The 18,045-nt window shown below is 43.3% G+C and overlaps 1 protein-coding gene across 11 annotated transcripts in view; it reads left to right on the forward strand.

Moving 5' to 3' along the window:
• The window catches only part of Ikbkg (inhibitor of nuclear factor kappa B kinase regulatory subunit gamma), a 66,177-nt gene extending 48,996 nt beyond the window's left edge, over positions 1-17,181 (forward strand). For 9 of the 11 annotated variants that reach the window (XM_029473060.1, XM_029473055.1, XM_029473057.1 and 6 more), the window contains 7 exons: positions 2,872-2,990; positions 4,638-4,790; positions 5,522-5,597; positions 9,012-9,155; positions 9,441-9,583; positions 11,519-11,580; positions 11,876-17,181. In XM_029473060.1, coding sequence (XP_029328920.1) covers positions 2,872-2,990; positions 4,638-4,790; positions 5,522-5,597; positions 9,012-9,155; positions 9,441-9,583; positions 11,519-11,580; positions 11,876-12,018 — 840 coding nt within the window. In that variant the 3' untranslated portion in view covers positions 12,019-17,181. The remainder of the gene's footprint in view (positions 1-2,871; positions 2,991-4,637; positions 4,791-5,521; positions 5,598-9,011; positions 9,156-9,440; positions 9,584-11,518; positions 11,581-11,875) is intronic. The other 2 variants (XM_029473058.1, XM_029473063.1) reach the window with 1 other exon arrangement.
• The last annotated feature ends 864 nt before the right edge of the window (positions 17,182-18,045 follow it).

Here is an 18,045-nt window from a genome sequence, read left to right on the forward strand (position 1 = left end):
TTTTTCCTCTTGCCTTATTCTTGGAGGTCCTGGGAAAACCTCTTGCAGAACTTCACACGTTACTCTTCAAGCCACACCCACCTGAAATCAAACCAAAGGAGAGTTGTGGCTCCTCTTGCCCTGCCACCCCTTACCCTAGTCTTTCGTAGATTGCACTAATTTACATCCCAGTGAGAATCAACTGTATCAGTCCACAGACCTGAGCTGCAGCCACTTCCTCTAGGGGCTAGGTCCTGCATTTTCAGTTCGTTCCTGTTGCCCAGAGATTGTTCTAGCCTCATGCTCCCCACCAGTGATTGATCAGAAGGCTCAGTCCCCTGCTGGCCTGGGCTGAGGGACTGAAGCCTGGTCAGTTGTACCTTGTTTGTACCAAAGAGGAGCATGGGCTCAGGGAGGGTGCAGTGCAGGGAAGTGTGGTGTGCCTGGGGCCCAGCACTGGCCACTTGCCACCCAGGCATGTTCCGGGGAGGGGGGGGCATACACTGTGGAAGATGGCACTGGGTCCTCCCTAGAGAGGGGAGACACGGGTCCAGCAGTCTGGGGACACGGCACTGGGGTGAGGATAGTCTGACAGAGGCTGCATTGGGAGGTGGAAGTGAACCCTGAAAGCAAAGACCCGGCAACCCCAGGTCCAGGCCCTGATCCGTAGAAGACAAACTGTTCCTGATGGGTAATTGGGCTGGGTAGGCCTGAAGGCTTCACAGGTTAATTTGTTGTTGTTTTGGAAGCCCTATCCCAAACCCAAAGGGAAGACTTCACATGGAATAAGCTCTTTGGAGGAGGTCATCAGTGTGAAAGACAAGGCATAAGGAACGAGTTATCAAGAGTGGAGATGGACCCTTTGGAGCCTGCTTGTTCTAGAGTGCTATCAAGGAGCCCAGCCTCACCCACAGGAGAGGAGATAAGGCCCTCCTAGGAGGCAGGGGGCTGCTGCCCAGATGTTAAATGCTTTTGGAATCTCTTTAGATGTGGAAATATTTTTTCGAACATGAAAATGCAGCTGGTAGAATTTCAATGGAAGTATAATCCATGTAAAATATATTTTAGTTGATATTTTGTAAAATGCACTTTTTGTGTGTGTCGATCCTGGTTTCTCAGATCTGTATTTCAGTGTTTGCAAGGGAGGGGGTACCTTTCCTAACCTCCCTTTTGACAGAGATTAGAAGTACTTCTTTAAGGAAAAAAAAAAGAAACATAAAGGTAGACAGTTATTAGAGCTATGAGAATAGATTTTGTTCAGAAACTGATGACAATGAGAGAGAAAGAGCTAACTGAGCTCTGGTGATCTGCAGAGGTGATTGTGTATTTTACCTTTTTTTTTTTTTTTTTTTTTCTCGAGACAGGGTTTCTCTGTGTAACTCTGGCTGTCCTGGAACTCACTCTGTAGACCAGGCTGGCCTCAAACTCAAATCCGCCTGCCTCTGCCTCCCGAGTGCTGGGATTAAAGGCGTGCGCCACCACCGCCTGGCTTACCTTTTTTTTAAGATTTATTTTTACCTATGTGTTTTGGTGTCTGTGTCTGTGTATAAGTGTCCTTGAAGGCCAGAAGAGAGTCTCAGATCTTCTCAAACTGGAATTCTTGGTAACTATAGACAGTTGTGGTGGAAGGAACTAAACTCTCTGGTCTTATAAAGAGTAGCAAGTACTCTTAACTACTGAGCAATGTCTCTACTCAATGACTGGGAATTTCAAAATGAGAATAGGGGCCAGAGTGTGGCTCACTAATAGAGTGTATGCTTTGCATGTGTGAGGCCTAGAGTTTAGTTTCCAGGACTTCAAAAAATAAGATAAAGACAGAGATACAGATAGGAGGAAATGAAAGATTTGGAGCTCAAGTGAATGCCAAAGGGTATTAGTGTCAATATGATAAGACCAGTGTGTTTACAAGCTTATACAAATCAAATGTAGGTTTTTGTACTTGAAGACCGGGAGTCTGGGTTCTTTTTGATAATTCCATTTAAAAGAAGTAGCACTCAGGTTTTTGAGACAGGGTTAGGGTCAAAAGAAATACATGAGCTTTGAGGTGATAGAGGAAGGAATCATGGCAAAGGTTAGGCCTATGTCAAGTGTCAGTTCCCTTAACAGCTTTGAGCATTTGCAAGTAGAAACTAGGAAGGGGCTTGGTACATTACACAAATGTGATCTTAAGCTGTTAGAAGGCATGCTAGAGCTAGAGAGATGACTCAGAGGTTCAGAGCACTGACTGTTCTTCCAGAGGTCCCGAGTTCAATTCCCAGCAACAATATGGTGACTCACAACCATCTGTAATGGGATCCGATGCCCTCTTCTGGTATGTTTGAGGATAGCTGCATATACATAAAATAAATAAATCTTTAAAAGAAGGCATGCTAAAGTTTGGTTAACCTTAAAGTTTGTCTGAGCTGAGCATGGTTTGTACTCAGGACAGCTTGTGATGGTTTCTTTTCTTCCATCATATGGGTTTTGAAGCTCAAACTCTGGTCATCAGCCTTGGTAGTGAGTACCTTTTATCTGATGAGCCTTCTTGATGGTTCAGCTCTCAGTATTTAAAAAATTCCAGTCTCCTCTCTTATTCTGAAACTTCTCACCTGTTGTATATGTGGACTAGGTGTTAATTTTTGTTGCTGTCTTTGAGTCTAGCCTCCTTTTACAGAGTCTCAAAGAGACTGAGAAAGGTTCACTACCACTTGAGAGTCAAGGTTGGTGACTGGAGGAAGGCAAATAGCCATTGGGCTAATGAGGCTTCAAAGTACCAAGGTTTATAGGTCTTGAGAGGCAGGAGAAGCCCTCCATATATCAGCTGCTTGAAGGCTGCCTCAGGTCTTAGAAGTGCCAAAAGTGGGAAGCTTGGGAGAAAGCAGTACTGATAGGGAATGACCTTTTTTCTTGTAGCAGATGGCTGAGGACAAGGCCTCTGTGAAAGCTCAGGTGACATCATTGCTCGGAGAACTCCAGGAGAGCCAGAGTCGTTTGGAGGCTGCCACCAAGGAACGGCAAACTTTAGATGGAAGGTGAGTCGGGAGAGGAAGCTAACCCAGGAGGCCCCTTCCAGGGTTTGTAATGAGACAAATGTAGGACTTCCTCTCTCTGAAAGGAAGGACTGACAGGTTTCTTACATTCCCCAGGAGCCCTCAGGGCTGCCTTGGGAGAAGCCTGGTCTGGTATTCAGGAATTTAGTTCTAGCTGTTGCTGGAGAGAATCTCTCTGACTCTTTACTGGGTGCTTAGTTAGGGTTTCCGTTGCTGTGGAAAGATAGCATGACAATGACAACTTTTATAAGGAAAACATTTTATTATATCTGGCTTACATTCAGAGGTTCAGTCCGTTATTGTCATGGTAGCAAGCATGATGGTAAGCAGACAGACATGATGCTGGACAGGTATCTGAGAGTTCTTCATTGGGATTGGCAGGCAGCAGGGAAGAGAGAGTAAACCAGTGAGTCTGGCTTGAGCATCTGAAACCTCAAAGTCCATCCCCAGTGATCCACTTCTTTTAACAAGGCCACACCTACTCTTAACAAGGCCACTTATCCTAATCCTTTTAAATAATTCCACTCTCTAGAATCCTATGGGGGCCATTTTCACTCAAAACATCATACTGGGATCTAGCTTATTCTTTAGGAAGCACTGCAGGGCCCCTGAGACCACACTCAAGAGCTCACTATCCAGACTGATATGCAGTGGGATTCTACCAAGGCAGAAAGTCCTAGGTGAACAAGACTGGATACATTCCACAGCAACCCTGTGAGTAGCACAGAGCCCTCATGAACTACTTCTCATTAAAGACTATGAATTCCATGTTTCTGTTGGGAGTTGTTCACGTTGGTATTCTCTGCCAGGCATGTACCAGTATTTCTGAATTCTGGCAGAAAAGTGAGTTTGCCTGACTTTGTCAACTAATGGTCTTGGAACTGTCACTCACTCTCTTTTGCCAATGGGGTTAGGTTGCCACATGGGATCATTTAGTTACAAGCATGGGCACTGTTGTGCCTCTCATACTGCCTTGTTGCTGTCCTCCATATAGTTAGTGAAGCTAACAGGGTAACCCTGGCCTTCTCAGTGCAATAGGTAGTTGTTGTGTTTGTGGAGCAGTGGGTTGGGGCTCCTGTCCTGTGGGAGGGAGGAGAGTTTGACTTGGGCTCAGAGAGCACTGGTGGTGGGTTGGTGGGGGGAGGGCAGTGTGAGAAAAAGCCAAAGGGGAGCAGGCCCAGTAGTCCAGATCTGCCTTGGCAAAATTGGGATGATCTGCTGTCAGTGGTTTCCTCAAAGATCCATGGAAATGTCCATCATTGTCTTTGTAATGAGCACACAGGGAGGTACCAGGGTGTTGAGGTTAATACCGGAACTAGAGTTTAAGGGAAACTGTGGGGTACTGTAGGCCAGGATCAGAAGATATGGGGGGTATGGGTGATAGAGGTAAGACACCATGAGCTTTTACAGTGAGGGTATAGAGGGAAAGATGAATTCTCTGCTGAGACTATTGATGCTATATCTTGTCCCATGAGGCTGTACAACCTAGGTATGGAACCTGAGCCTCTAGTGAGGGTGCCTGGGACTAGAGCTAAACTGTAAGTTGCACAGTAGTTCCTGCCTGTCCTTGAGTCCAGTGCTAATGAGCTCACAGCCTTCTCAGGGTGTTCTTTTTTCGTTGCATGTCAGGATTCGAGCAATTAGTGAGCAGGTCAGACAGTTGGAGAGTGAGCGGGAGGTGCTACAGCAGCAGCACAGTGTCCAGGTGGACCAGCTGCGCATGCAGAACCAGAGTGTGGAGGCTGCCTTGCGAATGGAGCGACAGGCTGCTTCAGAGGAGAAGTAAGTGTCTGGGAGGGTTGGTACCAAGAGATTTCAGAGCACCCATGGTGCTTTCTGCCTTTTAGGGAGTCCTGATAGGGACTGATTGTGTATAAAAGGGCTGATTTTTCTCCTTTTGCCTTGCTAATGACAGGGTCAACTATTTTATGTAAACAGGAATATTTTCTACCCATATTCATGTTTACTACATGTCCTACATAGGTTCTTTTCATCACAGTTAAAATATCCTCTTGGTGTTAGGAAAGCAAAGAGCCATGGTGCCTTCAAGCTGGTCCTAAACACTCCTTATCTGGGCTCACAATGCCTGTCCAGGCTCTCAACCTGCTATTGGTATCTGGTTCAGCATCCTTTTGAGTTTTCTTTAATTTAGAACAATCTCTCTGACTCTACATTTATTTTCTTTTTGGTGCTAGAGATGGAGGGTAGGGCCTCAAACACACTAGGCAACAGTTCTATTCCTGAGTTGTACCCTAGCCCTTGTTAGAAACTTTCCAAGATGTTGGCTTTAAGGAAAACATGAACTATGTAGCAGCCAAATTATTTGCAGTGAATCCTTGTAGTCAACAAAGCTTGCCTTATAGTTGATAGCCTCAGGAGCCCAGATGTAATCCAGGAAGCCCAAATTTCAGGTCTCTTATGGGACAAGAAGAAAGAAGGTAACGTTGTCTTAGGCAAGTTGTGGCTCTACTGGGACAAAGCAGTTTCTCCAGTGACAGCTCCTTTTTGCACAGGCGGAAGCTGGCTCAGTTGCAGGCAGCCTATCACCAGCTCTTCCAAGACTACGACAGCCACATTAAGAGCAGCAAGGTGAGTGCAAAACATAAGCTAGTAACTACGTCTTCCCTGGGTTGTCCAGGGAGAGGTTTTTCCCTTCTTCCCCAGTATACCTGAAGGGGAGCAGTGTGACCTTTGAGAAATAGCATATCTAACTTTTGGAAGGGACTCTCAAGTTACCTGACACCTTCAGTGGAGCTGTAACTATGACAGTTTTTGTATGACCACAAAGAAATGGGACATAGCCACAGGGCATCTCTAGGGTATCTGGGTCTAGGAACTTCAGATATGGTCTGTGGCAGAGATAGATGTTCTGCATGGCCATTCCTTCATGCTCAGAGTTGGGAAGTCTACAACATTTCTTTTTTTTCTAAAAACATTTTTATATTTATTTATATATATGTAAAAAGTTTTAGCCTACATATATGTATGTGTACTATGTGTGTGCTTGATACACTGGAAGATAGAAAAGAGTGATGGATCTGCTGGAACTGGAGTTATGAATGGTTGTGAGCTGCCTGTGACTGAATTTGGGTCCTCTCCAAGAACAAGTGTTCTTAACTGCTGAGCCATCCTTCCAGCTTCTCTTTACCTCCCCCAGAAACATTTCTGAGGTGACTGTGATCTCTTTTTGAGTTTATCCTCATTAGGTCTAGTGATTACTTTGTATGTGTGTCTACTCACAAACATATGTGGAAGTCAGAGGACATCATTGGTGTTACTCCTTAGGAGCTATACATGACCAGCTCTTTTTCTTACATAGATTTTGGGGCTTGAATTCAGGTCCTCACAAGTACTTTACTGACTGAACTACCTCCCTAGCCTATTCTTTTTCAGTAGAGCCCAGGCCAGCCTTGAACCCTTAGGTGTCTGAGACTAGCCTTGAACTCCTGATCCTTTTGCCTCCTGAGATTACAGGTGTTGTGCTACCATGACCAGCATTCTAGTGGTCACATTTTTTTCACAATAAAGTTTATTAGCTGTTCTCTTTCTCATAAATAGAATCGATTTTCAATAATTCTTTACAACCTATTACTCATATAAAGAAACTAACAAGGTTGCCAAAAGCCCACATATTGGTGTTGGGCATGGTAATGCATGTCTTTAATCCTAGCACTCTGGAGTCAGAGGCAGGCAAATCTTGGTGAGTTCAGCCTGGTCTACAGAGTGAGTTCTAGGATAGCCAGCTTTACGTAGTCTCAAAGACAAAACCCAAAACCCCCCAAACCAAACCAAACCAACAAAAAACCAACCCCCCAAAACAAAAATACTCCACTATCGAATAAACAACTCCAGAGAGTAATAGGAAGCCAACTGATACTAACAGACTAGAGAAAATGATTTCTAAAGGCATTTCTGCCTCTCACTAAAAATTTTAAAAATTGTTTACCATAAAGAACTCTAGAACAGTGCAGTTACTCAAGATGAATTATCCAAAGAGGGATTCACAAAAATGGGAATTTATCTGTTTTTCAATTAATAAAATAAATAGAACTAGAAGAAATGGCAGAGGAGCAAAATCAAACCCCATGATGTGTGTTTGTATATGTATGTGTATAAAACTGCAAGAAGTAATTCTCAAAGTTGCAGAGTTTAAACAAAATTATATATATATATTTTTTGGGGGGGGGGGTTTCGAGACAGGGTTTCTCTGTGTAGCCCTGGCTGTCCTGGAACTCACTCTATAGACCAGGTTGGCCTTGAACTCAGAAATCTGCCTGCCTCTGCCTCCCAAGTGCTAGGATTAAAGGTGTGGGACACCACTGCCTGGCTAAAATTTTTTTAAAATTTTTTATTAGGTATTTTCTTCATTTACATTTCCAAGGCTATCCCCAAAGTCCCCTTATACCCTCCCCCCCCCCCCGGCTAAAATTTTATATTTTATGTATTTTATTATAGCGAAATAGGCAGTTATTTGGGGTAAAATAGTCATTAAAACTTGATCTCTCCCTAAATGTACATTTAAAATTTTAGGCTAAGAACTGGATATTTCCATGCAATAATGATTACTACATTTCCATATAAACATCATCTGCAGTTATGACTATGGATTTTTTTCCTTCTGTGTAAAGATGAGCTTCTCTAGCACCTAAATATATGGCCTTAATTCAGAAAGAGTATGAACAACTTTTGAAAGACTATAGTGTGGTACAAACAGATTAAAAATACTTGAACACTATTATTTCTAGCGAATACATTAAGGGAGAGCTCAAACAATCAAAACATGAAGACCTCTATGCACCTAAAAATCCCTCATGAAATGAGTTAACTCATATTATTTTAAAAATAAAAACCTATGTTTTCTTATTTGTCTAAAATTTAAATAATAATGGAAGTCAATTGAAAAAAAAACACTTGAAAGCTAACACAGATTATGCAGTTACTCAAAGTTAGTGGTTACATTTTAAGAAGGACATTGCCAAGCATAATGTACCCATAGGGGATTTTTTTAAGGATTAAGCATGATACTAGATCACATGACAAAGAATTGGTTATAAAAATGCTGCTTAAGGAACAGGAAAGATTTTTCAGTGACTAAGACCACTTGCTTTTTTTTTTTTTTTGGTTTTTNGAGANNGGGTTTCTCTGTGTAGCCCTGGCTGTCCTGGAACTCACTCTGTAGACCAGGCTGGCCTCAAACTCAGAGATCCACCTGCCTCTGCCTCCCAAGTGCTAGGATTAAAGGCGTGCGCCACCACCACCTGGCTGGGACCTAAGTTTTGTTTTCAGTACTCACATTGGGTGGCTAACAGCTACCTGCAACTCCAGCTTTGGCAGATATGATAGCATCTCTGACTTCTCTGACTTATGTGGGTACCCACACACATATGGTGTACATGTGTATACACACACACACACACACACACACACACACACACGTAAGTACGTAAATTAAGAAAATCTTTTAAAAAATGGCTGTTTAATCTTTTGGAAGGAATTCTTGGCTGAGAGCATGTGTGCATGTGTATAAGATGTGTTTGACCAAGTGGCAGAGTAGAAGGACACATAGGATGCAGCTTTGCCTGGTGTATGTTGGGCCTCCAGTCTATGGGTAGATAGTGCATAGTACTTGCTTGCTGTGGAGTGGAAAGCCTCAGGAGGGAGGGTGGCTCTTGTCCTTAAAGAGTCAAGAGGACGGCTGGCTAGCTAGGAATTCTCTGAAGGGGGAATGATGCAGAGTACGAGGCAGTACCTTATATATCCTCTGAGTTCCTATCAGTCCTAAGATCTTTGTGCATCCTAAGGACCTCAGCATTTCATCTGTACTGTAGGGCTACCACAGGATGCAGTATTCTCCCTGCACACATTGTCATTGGCTCCAACATCCAAAGGACTGACTTTGTTCCAGCTTTTCCTACTTAGTCTCAAAACAATGACCAGCCAGGGAGGTAGCTTGGCCCCACTGTGGGCCAAAAGACTCTGCCAGCACCCTTTGTCCTTCTCTAGGGCATGCAGCTGGAAGATCTGAGGCAACAGCTCCAGCAAGCTGAGGAGGCCCTGGTAGCCAAACAGGAATTGATTGATAAGCTGAAAGAGGAGGCTGAGCAACACAAGATTGTGATGGAGACTGTGCCAGTCTTGAAGGCCCAGGTGAGGGCTCTGTTCCAGCCTGCCTACCACATGAATGACCTGCCCATCCAGGCAGTGGGGTTCTGTGTACCTTTTTACATCATTTTGTAGTGGCTTCTCTATTCTTGAGCCCTTTGCATTCTTCCTTGACTTCTTGGTGCTCTTGGGATCATAGGCTTTCATATCTGTTTCTGATGTACTATGTAATAGGGTCTTAGGACAGGGCTCTGTTCCTTTGGGCATGGCATAGAATGCTTGATGGGAAGCTGATGGATGGTGGGTGTTCACCTCTGTTCTATTTGCCAGGCGGATATCTACAAGGCTGACTTCCAAGCTGAGAGGCGTGCCCGGGAGAAGCTGGTGGAGAAGAAGGAGTATTTGCAGGAGCAGCTGGAGCAGCTGCAGCGCGATTTCAACAAGCTGAAAGTTGGCTGCCATGAGTCAGCCAGGTGGGCCTGTAAGAGTGCAGCCAGGAGCACAGCCATAGACAGAAAAGGTGTATACTAGGCAGCAACCAGTAGTAACTTCAGGAGATTGATGGCTCTTAGCATTGGTGTTAAGTTCTCTGTGCCTCCTACTGCTCCCTTGTGTTCTGTCCTTCCAACAAAGACCTTTCCCATTGGTCCAGCTAGAAACTTAACAGAAATGCATGTATTGAGATGTATCTAAGGCCGGAGGTTTCATAGCTTTCATAGTGTTTTTAGTTTGGTTTCTGTTGCTGTGATAAAGACCAGGACTTATAGCAACTGGGGAGGAAAGGGCTTATTTCAGTTTATAATTTATAATCCATGACAGAGTCAGGGCAGGCACCTGGAGGCAGAAAGTGAAGCATAGTCAAAAGGGGAGTGGCTGCTTTTTGGCTTGCCCAGCTTGCTTGCTTGCTTATACAACCCAGACCCACCTGCCCAGGGGTGGTACCACCTACCATAGGTTGGGCCATCCCACAGCAATTATTAATTGAAAAAATGCCTTACAAAGTTGCCATAGCTTCTGCTCTCCATGGTGGTTGTCCCATGTTACTGGCATCCAATATGCTAGGGTTTCCACTGCAGCTGAGGGTGCACCTTCTTCTGACCTCTGAAATAGTGCCAAGCCCTTTCTTTAGCTGCTTTCCATGATCCCTTCATATTACTTGGTCCCCTCTCCTGTGTGCTGATCCTGAGGAGATACTCTCTACACTTTAAAAGATTTCACCTCAGTTATACTGTTGTCTTCTTAATCACAGCTAATTTCTCAGCTTCAGTTAACCAGCATTAGTTGTCCTCCCTCGTAAAGCAAAGGTTTTACTTTTAGTTCTGCTGATCTCTTGTTCATCACACCTGATTCTTCAACCTCAGCTGGCTAGTAGAACTGCAGATTCTTAATTCAAAATACCACACAAATGACGCCGATAGAATCTTTGCTTCCCTCTGAAACTTCATTTGCATTGGTGTCAGCATTCTTATCTTCCTTGGCTCCCACAGAACAACCCGTTAAGCTCTGACCACTTGATGGCACTTCCAGCCCAAAGTTCCAAAGTCCTTCTCCAGTCTTCCACAAAACAACATGGTCAGGTTGGATCTGTCTCAGCAATTCTGCAAGAATCGAATACCACTGTCTGTCTTAGCTTGGTTGCTATTGCTGTGATAGACACCATGACCAAAAGCAACTTGGGAAGGAAAGGGTTTATTTCAGTTTAGCGTTGTAGTTAATCATGGAGGGAAGTCAGGATAGGAACTTGAGATAGGAACTGAAGTAAAAACCTTGGAAGAACTACTTTTTGGCTTGCTTGCTTTTACAACCTAAGTGATTGCTGCAAATGTATCTATCTAAAAACTCAAAATATGACTTTATTTGGTTTAGTATCTTTATATATGTAACTAGTTAATATAAGGTCACATTAGGTTAATTAGTTAACTGTGGTACTTACAGAAGCACCAAATTAAGATAATAGAAGGCTGCCACAAGAAAGCCAAGGCAGACTCTGAGATTCAGCTACCAGCCAAGAAATGCCAAGCACTCTGTAAACCACCGGCAGCTAGGGCGAGGGCATGGTAATTCTGCCCAGTCCTCTGACACGTTTATTTAGGGCACCTAGTCATCTGTATCATGCACGTTTTTGTTATTTTAAGTTACTAAGTATGTGGTAGTTTGTAACAAGGTTCTGAGGAAACTAATATAGGGGAGCCCAGGGAATAATTCCTAATAAGTACAAAGTTTCCTTTGGGGAATGATAAAATATTCTAAAATTAAGCTGATGATTGGACATGCTGAATAGAGTAAAACCCTCTAACAATACGGTTTAAATTGGGGAATCGTATAGTACATGAATTATATCTAAATGAATGTATTTATTCATAAAAAAACCCTACAAGCGCTGATTGAATGCTTTCTGTTTTCAAAAGGATTGAGGATATGAGGAAGCGGCATGTAGAGACTTCCCAGCCTCCTTTACTCCCTGCTCCAGGTGAGTGAACAAGTGGTAGATGATGGGAAGAGATGATTAGGGAGGGGAAGCATGTGTTGGTTTCTCTGCTGCTCTGCTTTGGGGAGTTCTTGCTGACCTCTCCCATCAGTAGCCCACACCACTCTGAGGTCAAAGGAAAAATGTGCTGGTGGGGTGGCTCCCAGCAATGTAGTCAAATATGGTGGTATCAGTAAGTCTCAGCACCTTGTTAGCCCCCCTTGCCGTTTGAGGCATACCTAGGCTGTGCATGAAGTACTTACATAGTTCATCACACTCCTGTGTTCTTTTTTCTCAGCTCACCACTCCTTTCATTTGGCCTTGTCCAACCAGCGGAGGAGCCCCCCTGAAGAACCTCCTGACTTCTGTTGTCCCAAGTGCCAGTATCAGGCTCCTGATATGGACACTCTACAGATACATGTCATGGAGTGCATAGAGTAGGAGCAGCAGATGCAAGGCCACCTGCAGTCCTATGTCCTAATCTGTGTGACTTGTGCTTTCCTGTTTCACCTGCATAGTCCACAGTTAAGGGCTTGCTTTAGCCCTTTGGTCCCCCATTAGGGTAGACAGCCCCATTCAGGGCTTTTTTTCTGTGTGCCTGATCCACTTTGCCTCTGGTGGCTTCTTCCCTCTTCTCCCATATTCCTAGGGAGTCTAGAATGGAGGCCAGGGGCTCTCAGGGAGCATCCCTTCTCCAAGCAGGTCTGGGTGCAGCTTTTCTTCTCTCCAACTGGTGCCTTTCTTGCCGGTGAACTGCAGGCTCTCCTCCAAGGCATGTGGCACTTGGGTCTATAACATGTGTTACCTCTGGTAGACATGTGGAAAGTATTCTGTCCTTTTGTTACTGTAATTAATGGCGTAGTGAAAGTACTTGTACACTGATCTGTGTGCACCTTTAGGACAGATGCTTAGATGTGACATTGGATCCTTGCCCTGGAGGAGGTGGGCAGACCTTTGGATTTTTGCCATCTCTAAGATATACTGTTCTTTACTAAAGAATTTGCTTAAGTGTCTTTTTCTGGGGCATGTGGGCCCTTTTTAATTCCTCTGATGTAACTTGGATTTTCATAATTCCTACCCATTTTTCTGTTGGGACATTGCCATTTGTTCTTGGGCTTTGGAGAGCATTTTGATTATCAGTCAGGTTGGTTTTGACTATCACAGAAAGTGCACCCCTTGTTCCACGTTGACTGTGTTACTGTTTTGGGGCCTAGAAGCTGTTTTATACTCCTACTTACCCATTCTTTACTCCTAGTTTTTTGGCTTTGGAATTATGACTGCTTTGTCAACAGAAAGGTATTTCACATATATGCTTTTCTTTTTCTAGCCCCAGTGTGCTCTTGTTTTTGCCAAGCACATTGTTACCTTCTGTGAATGGTGGTGGCCATAGTTCATCATACTCACATGTTCTTCACCAGCCAAAATGTCCTAGGGAACCATTTAGCAGTGACTGAATGATCACAGAAAAGGGAACACTTCACTTGTTTTGCAAGGTTCTAGACATTTTGTGGGACCTTACCGCCATTGGTATTAGACTTGCAGTTCTAGTAAAGGAAAGGAAGTTGTAGTTGAGAAAGCAATAAATATGCCTTGCTCATTCCTTAGGTCTGAAATCCTTCCTGCCCTCCTGTAAGCTTTCATGGTTCTGAGTGGTATCTGTGAATCCATCCTGGGGGCTTTTATTCACATGGTTTCTTTCCCATTAAGAGTGAGAAGGCTAAGTAGAATTCAGATTATAAAAAAGGATTTAAAAAGTAATCCTGAGCTGGGGGCTTCCTTGGAATTTTCAGGGGATGCGGAGTACGTTTTCCATTTCCTAATTCCCAGGTATCTATCAGAAAGATCTTTGGGAAAATGTTAAAGGAACAAACAAGTTCTTTTCATTTAAATACCTAATCTATAATTTTCCTTTAGGAATACTATTGGTTTAGCTTGAGTCCAGTTTTGTGGTATATATGACTTTCCTATAGCTGCTTTAAAAATTTTCCTAAACTTGGAAGAGCAAGAATAACAACAAAACAACAACAACAAATCACTCTTTCCTGTTTGGAAGCCATATGTTAAGTTTTTTCTGGAGGCTCTGAGAATCAATTCCAGGCATTCTCTTAACTTTCAGTGGTTTGTGGCAGTCCTTGGTGTTGCTTGGCTTGTAGACCCATCACTCCAGTCTCTGGTTCTAGGGCCTTGTGGTTTCTTCCTCTCTTCTGTCTCATAAGGAAACCATGTTGTGCATGTGGGGTCTGTTTGGTTAGATTAAGGAGGATCTCCAGTTCAAGACCCTTAACTCATTCTACCTACCAAGATCCTTTCCCCAAATAGTCATGTTCTCACATTCTGAGGGTTTGGGTTTACATAACACAGAGTATGGACATCATCGGAACCTGAGTAAATGCAGCTCAAAGGCAGGGACTTTAAAGCCTTGTAATTCTGCTAGAGAGACCTGGTCTCTAGGGTGATGAGCAGTAGTCTTTAGAGTTTGGAGGCAGTCAGAGCCTTGTCAGTGCTTGATGCTGTTAGTAGGGTCAGTGGGAATGATTGGGAAAGGCAGGTTACCTGTAGTAGGAGAGCTGTTGGGCTGCCTGCAGTGGCTGCATGAGCTTCATGCTTCTTGGATAAACAGAGATGCATAGGTGCATTTCTGACCAGTACTTTATCCTGAAAGGGTCTCAGAAAGCAGGTGTGACCCAGTTATACAGTAGGATCATCTGGAAGCTTGAAAACATGGGCTTCATGGACTGGTCAAGACAAATCTGAAGGTGGCACCAGGTAATGGTTGGGACCTAGTACCCTTCTAAAAGGTGGGAGCCCTTGCCACCAACTTACCCTGCAGTATGGTGTATGATTAACCATACATCAAAGATTTGAGATTCTACCATCTTTTTGACATGAGACATGCTGTTTTCTTTTCCAGAATTACTTAAGCTAGAACTGGAAAAAGTGGTTGTTCCATTCCCCTCAGGAATTAGTCTACTTGCTTTTGCACAAATTTTATGTTGTCTCTGGCAGACAACTTTTAGATCCATAGAGCTAGAAGCATGCCCTTTCCAGAAGACCTGTTACTGCTTCTTATGTATGCTCTCTTCCTGTTGGCCCATGCCCAAGAGAAAACCAGAGAGCCAGTAAGACAGTCCAGAGTACTTCACCTACTGAAGTAATAAACGATAAGGCAAATTGTAAGTAGGAATGAATGATATCTAAATAGGAACAATTGCAGCCCTGTGTGTGACACCCTCAGGCAAGGTGAGGCCTACCTTTTAGTGTTTCCCCTTTCAAGGTGGGAGTCTGGAGAGATGAACAAGCACTTTGGAAGCATCCTCAGCCCTCTTTACCTGACAACAGCTTGGTCCTCACAGTGACTGCTTCATTGGAGTGCCTCTCCAGTGTCACGGCACTATCATCTGTCACCACCAAAGGCTGTGATGAAATAAGATGCAACATATCCGATGACACAGGCCTGCATGGCTAGCATCTTGAACATTTTATTACATGAACATTCTCTGTAGGATGGTATAAAAAGGCCCGAGGATTAAATTATGTATAAAATGTGAAATAAAGAAGTAAGACCTTCAAGCATGCACTCTGTCCTCCCTTGTTGGATGTAGGGGTAACAAAGGTTTTCTTTGCTATTTCTATCTCTTTAATCCCCCTGCATTACATAGGAAGTAGCTGTTACACACAGCTCTGAGGTTTCTTCTGCCTATGGCTGAGGAAAGCTCATTATTGACACAAGAGATTGGTGAAAGGGGCCAAGTTAACTAATTTGGGGCTTGAATTTCCTGTGGTTGCAGCAACAAAGTACCACATGTTAGGGAGCTTAGGCAACAGAGATTTCCTCTCCCTGTTCAGGATGGCAGTAATCTGAGAAGTGGGTTCCTCATAAGGGATAACCCATTCCAGTGCCCCTCTCCAGTGTGTGGCAGGTCCCAGAAATTCTTAGTTTTCTCTAGTTGTACCTGCATCTCTGCCTCTGCCACTTTTGTCACATGACCATCTTGTGTTTCCTTTTTATAAGTACACCAGTGTTGTATACAGGTGGGTATTTGGAAACATGGAAGCATTTTGTTCAGTATCTAGTGACAGTGATGGAAAGAGCTGATTTGCAGAGAAGGTCAGAGCAGCATGAGGGTCTTAAGTATGGAGCTGCAGTCAACATTATGGATATGGAAGAGCGAGGGATTGCTGGGCTTTTGGTTTCATGCCTGGGTACCTGGACAATCTATCTACCATTGGGAGGACTAGGTACAGTGGAAGTTAGAGTTGTGAGAGAAGCTGTTCGATGTTCAATTCTGATCTATCCAGGCTCAGTGTGAAATGTCCTGGGTCCCTTCATCTTGCCTTGACTGTTAGGTGCAGTTTCGTATTGAAATTGCAGGCTCTTTTTTATCCATTGCTTACTGGCAACCAGTGTGATCTGGTAAATCTTGTTTCCACTTTGCTTAGTGCTCTCCACTGATTTTCTGTTGCTTGAGACCTAAACTCCATCTTCAGCCTTGTGTTGATCTAATGTCATGTCAACTTCTCTAAAAGCTCGGCCAATTCTCCACTGGCCTTCTATTCCTTTCCTCAGACCCACTTAGCACTTCTGTTTCTTGTCTCCTTTGCTGAGAAAGTTATGTTCCCTAATTTGTACAGTTGACTTCTTTTTGTCATCCATATAAGTGTAAACAAAAGTTCTTTCATCTGATCTCTTCATCCTAAATCATATTACCCTGTTTTAACTCACATTAATACCACTGACCTTTTCTAGTGTTTTTTTCCTTTCTACCACTAGAGGGAGACAGAAGCCGTATCGATTTAATTTAGTCGTATACTCAACACAGGGAAACTCTGCATTTACTGATGGCTGAGCTTGTCTGAGACAATATCAGGATTCCCCTGCCAATATTTTCATGGACGTCACTTGTCACCATAATTGGTGAATTATAGAAGTTATTAATGTACCAGAAATTATAGTACAGAAATCTTATTTTAGGACTATAGTACCAATAGCCTTTTTTTGTGGTGCTGGGGATAGAACCCAGGGTCTTACACATGTAAGCATTCACACCATCACTGAGCTACAATTCCTGGTTATCAGCTTCTCACTTTATTTACCTGCCCCTGACTTTGACAGCCCTGTCTAGTTTGGAACTTATTATGTAATCCAAGATGGCCTTGAATTTACAGCCATCCTCAGCCTCTCCAGTGCTAGGATTATAAATATATCTGACTAGCTTATTTTTTTTCATTTTGTTCAGGTTTTTAATGAGTGTCTTGGTTTCAGATATGAAAAACAGAATTTGGAAGAAAGCCAGTTGGGCCAGTCTGTGGTAGAGCATGCACTCAAAGTTGAAGCAAGATGTTAATGAGTTCCAGGCTGGCTTAGGCTTCATAGCAAGATCCTGTCTCATAAAACAGAAAGTTAACTGGTGATTCCCTGGAGGTGAGAGGGGTGAGGAGAGAGTGATAGTTAATGAATACAAAGTTCTTTGAGGGGCAATGAGAATATTCTGAAATTGGCTATGGCGATACTCATACATTTGTGAATGTGCAAGGAACACTTCAGATGAATGACTTTTGTTGTATATGGATTAGGTTGCAATAAAACTGGCATTTAAAATGTTATCTAAGCCCTGCAGTTTTCCAGAACTTTTTGTGACAACGAAGATGATATAAAAAGAGTTGAATATTTGCTTTTGTTAAATTTAATTTTATTAATTTTTACTTATTCACTTTATATCTCACTCACTGCCCCCTTCCTGGTCACCCCCTCCCACAATCCTTCCCCCCCAAATATTTGCTTTTGAAGCTGTTTGACAGGTGAACTATTGATGAGCTCTTGGCATTGTTCCACTAAGTAGAAGGGCAGATCTGGAGGTGAGACATGTGTGATTGACTTTGTCTCACAAAATAGAATGATCACACCATGGCCTTTCTTCTGAGTTCCACAATTGGAACTAACTGAAGACTAGCAGTTGCCTCTAAATCAGCATGGGCTGGACAACACATGGGCCCTACCTACTACACCAATAGAGGAACAGAATTAAGTGGGCAAGTATGATAGGTAGTGGCCAGTGGGTGGGAAAGCAGAGACCGCCTATGCACAGCAGCTTTTTTGATTGCACTCGTGCCAAGTGTCTTAGGATCAGGGCTAGGATGGAATTTGATTTGTCAGTCATGCTCTTATGGATTTTAAAGATTGGCTCCATAGTTAAGTATATTAATGGAAAAGGGACACAAATGTGAAAAGGGTAAGGATATTTTCTCTAAATATTTTGTGTGACTGAAAGAAGAGTTTAGGATGGGTTACAATGTCACAATGAGCTGAGGTCTATCACCACTGTCTAGACTAGTGGTTCTTGACCTGTAGGTTGCAACCCTTTTGGGATCACATATCAGATATCCTGCATGTCAGATATTTACATTATGATGTATAATAGTAGCAAAATTACAGTTGTGGAGTAGCAATATGAAAATTCATGGGTGGGG

The sequence above is a fragment of the Mus caroli genome, chromosome X (assembly GCF_900094665.2).
Source record: "Mus caroli chromosome X, CAROLI_EIJ_v1.1, whole genome shotgun sequence".
Classification (NCBI taxonomy): Eukaryota; Metazoa; Chordata; class Mammalia; order Rodentia; family Muridae; genus Mus; species Mus caroli.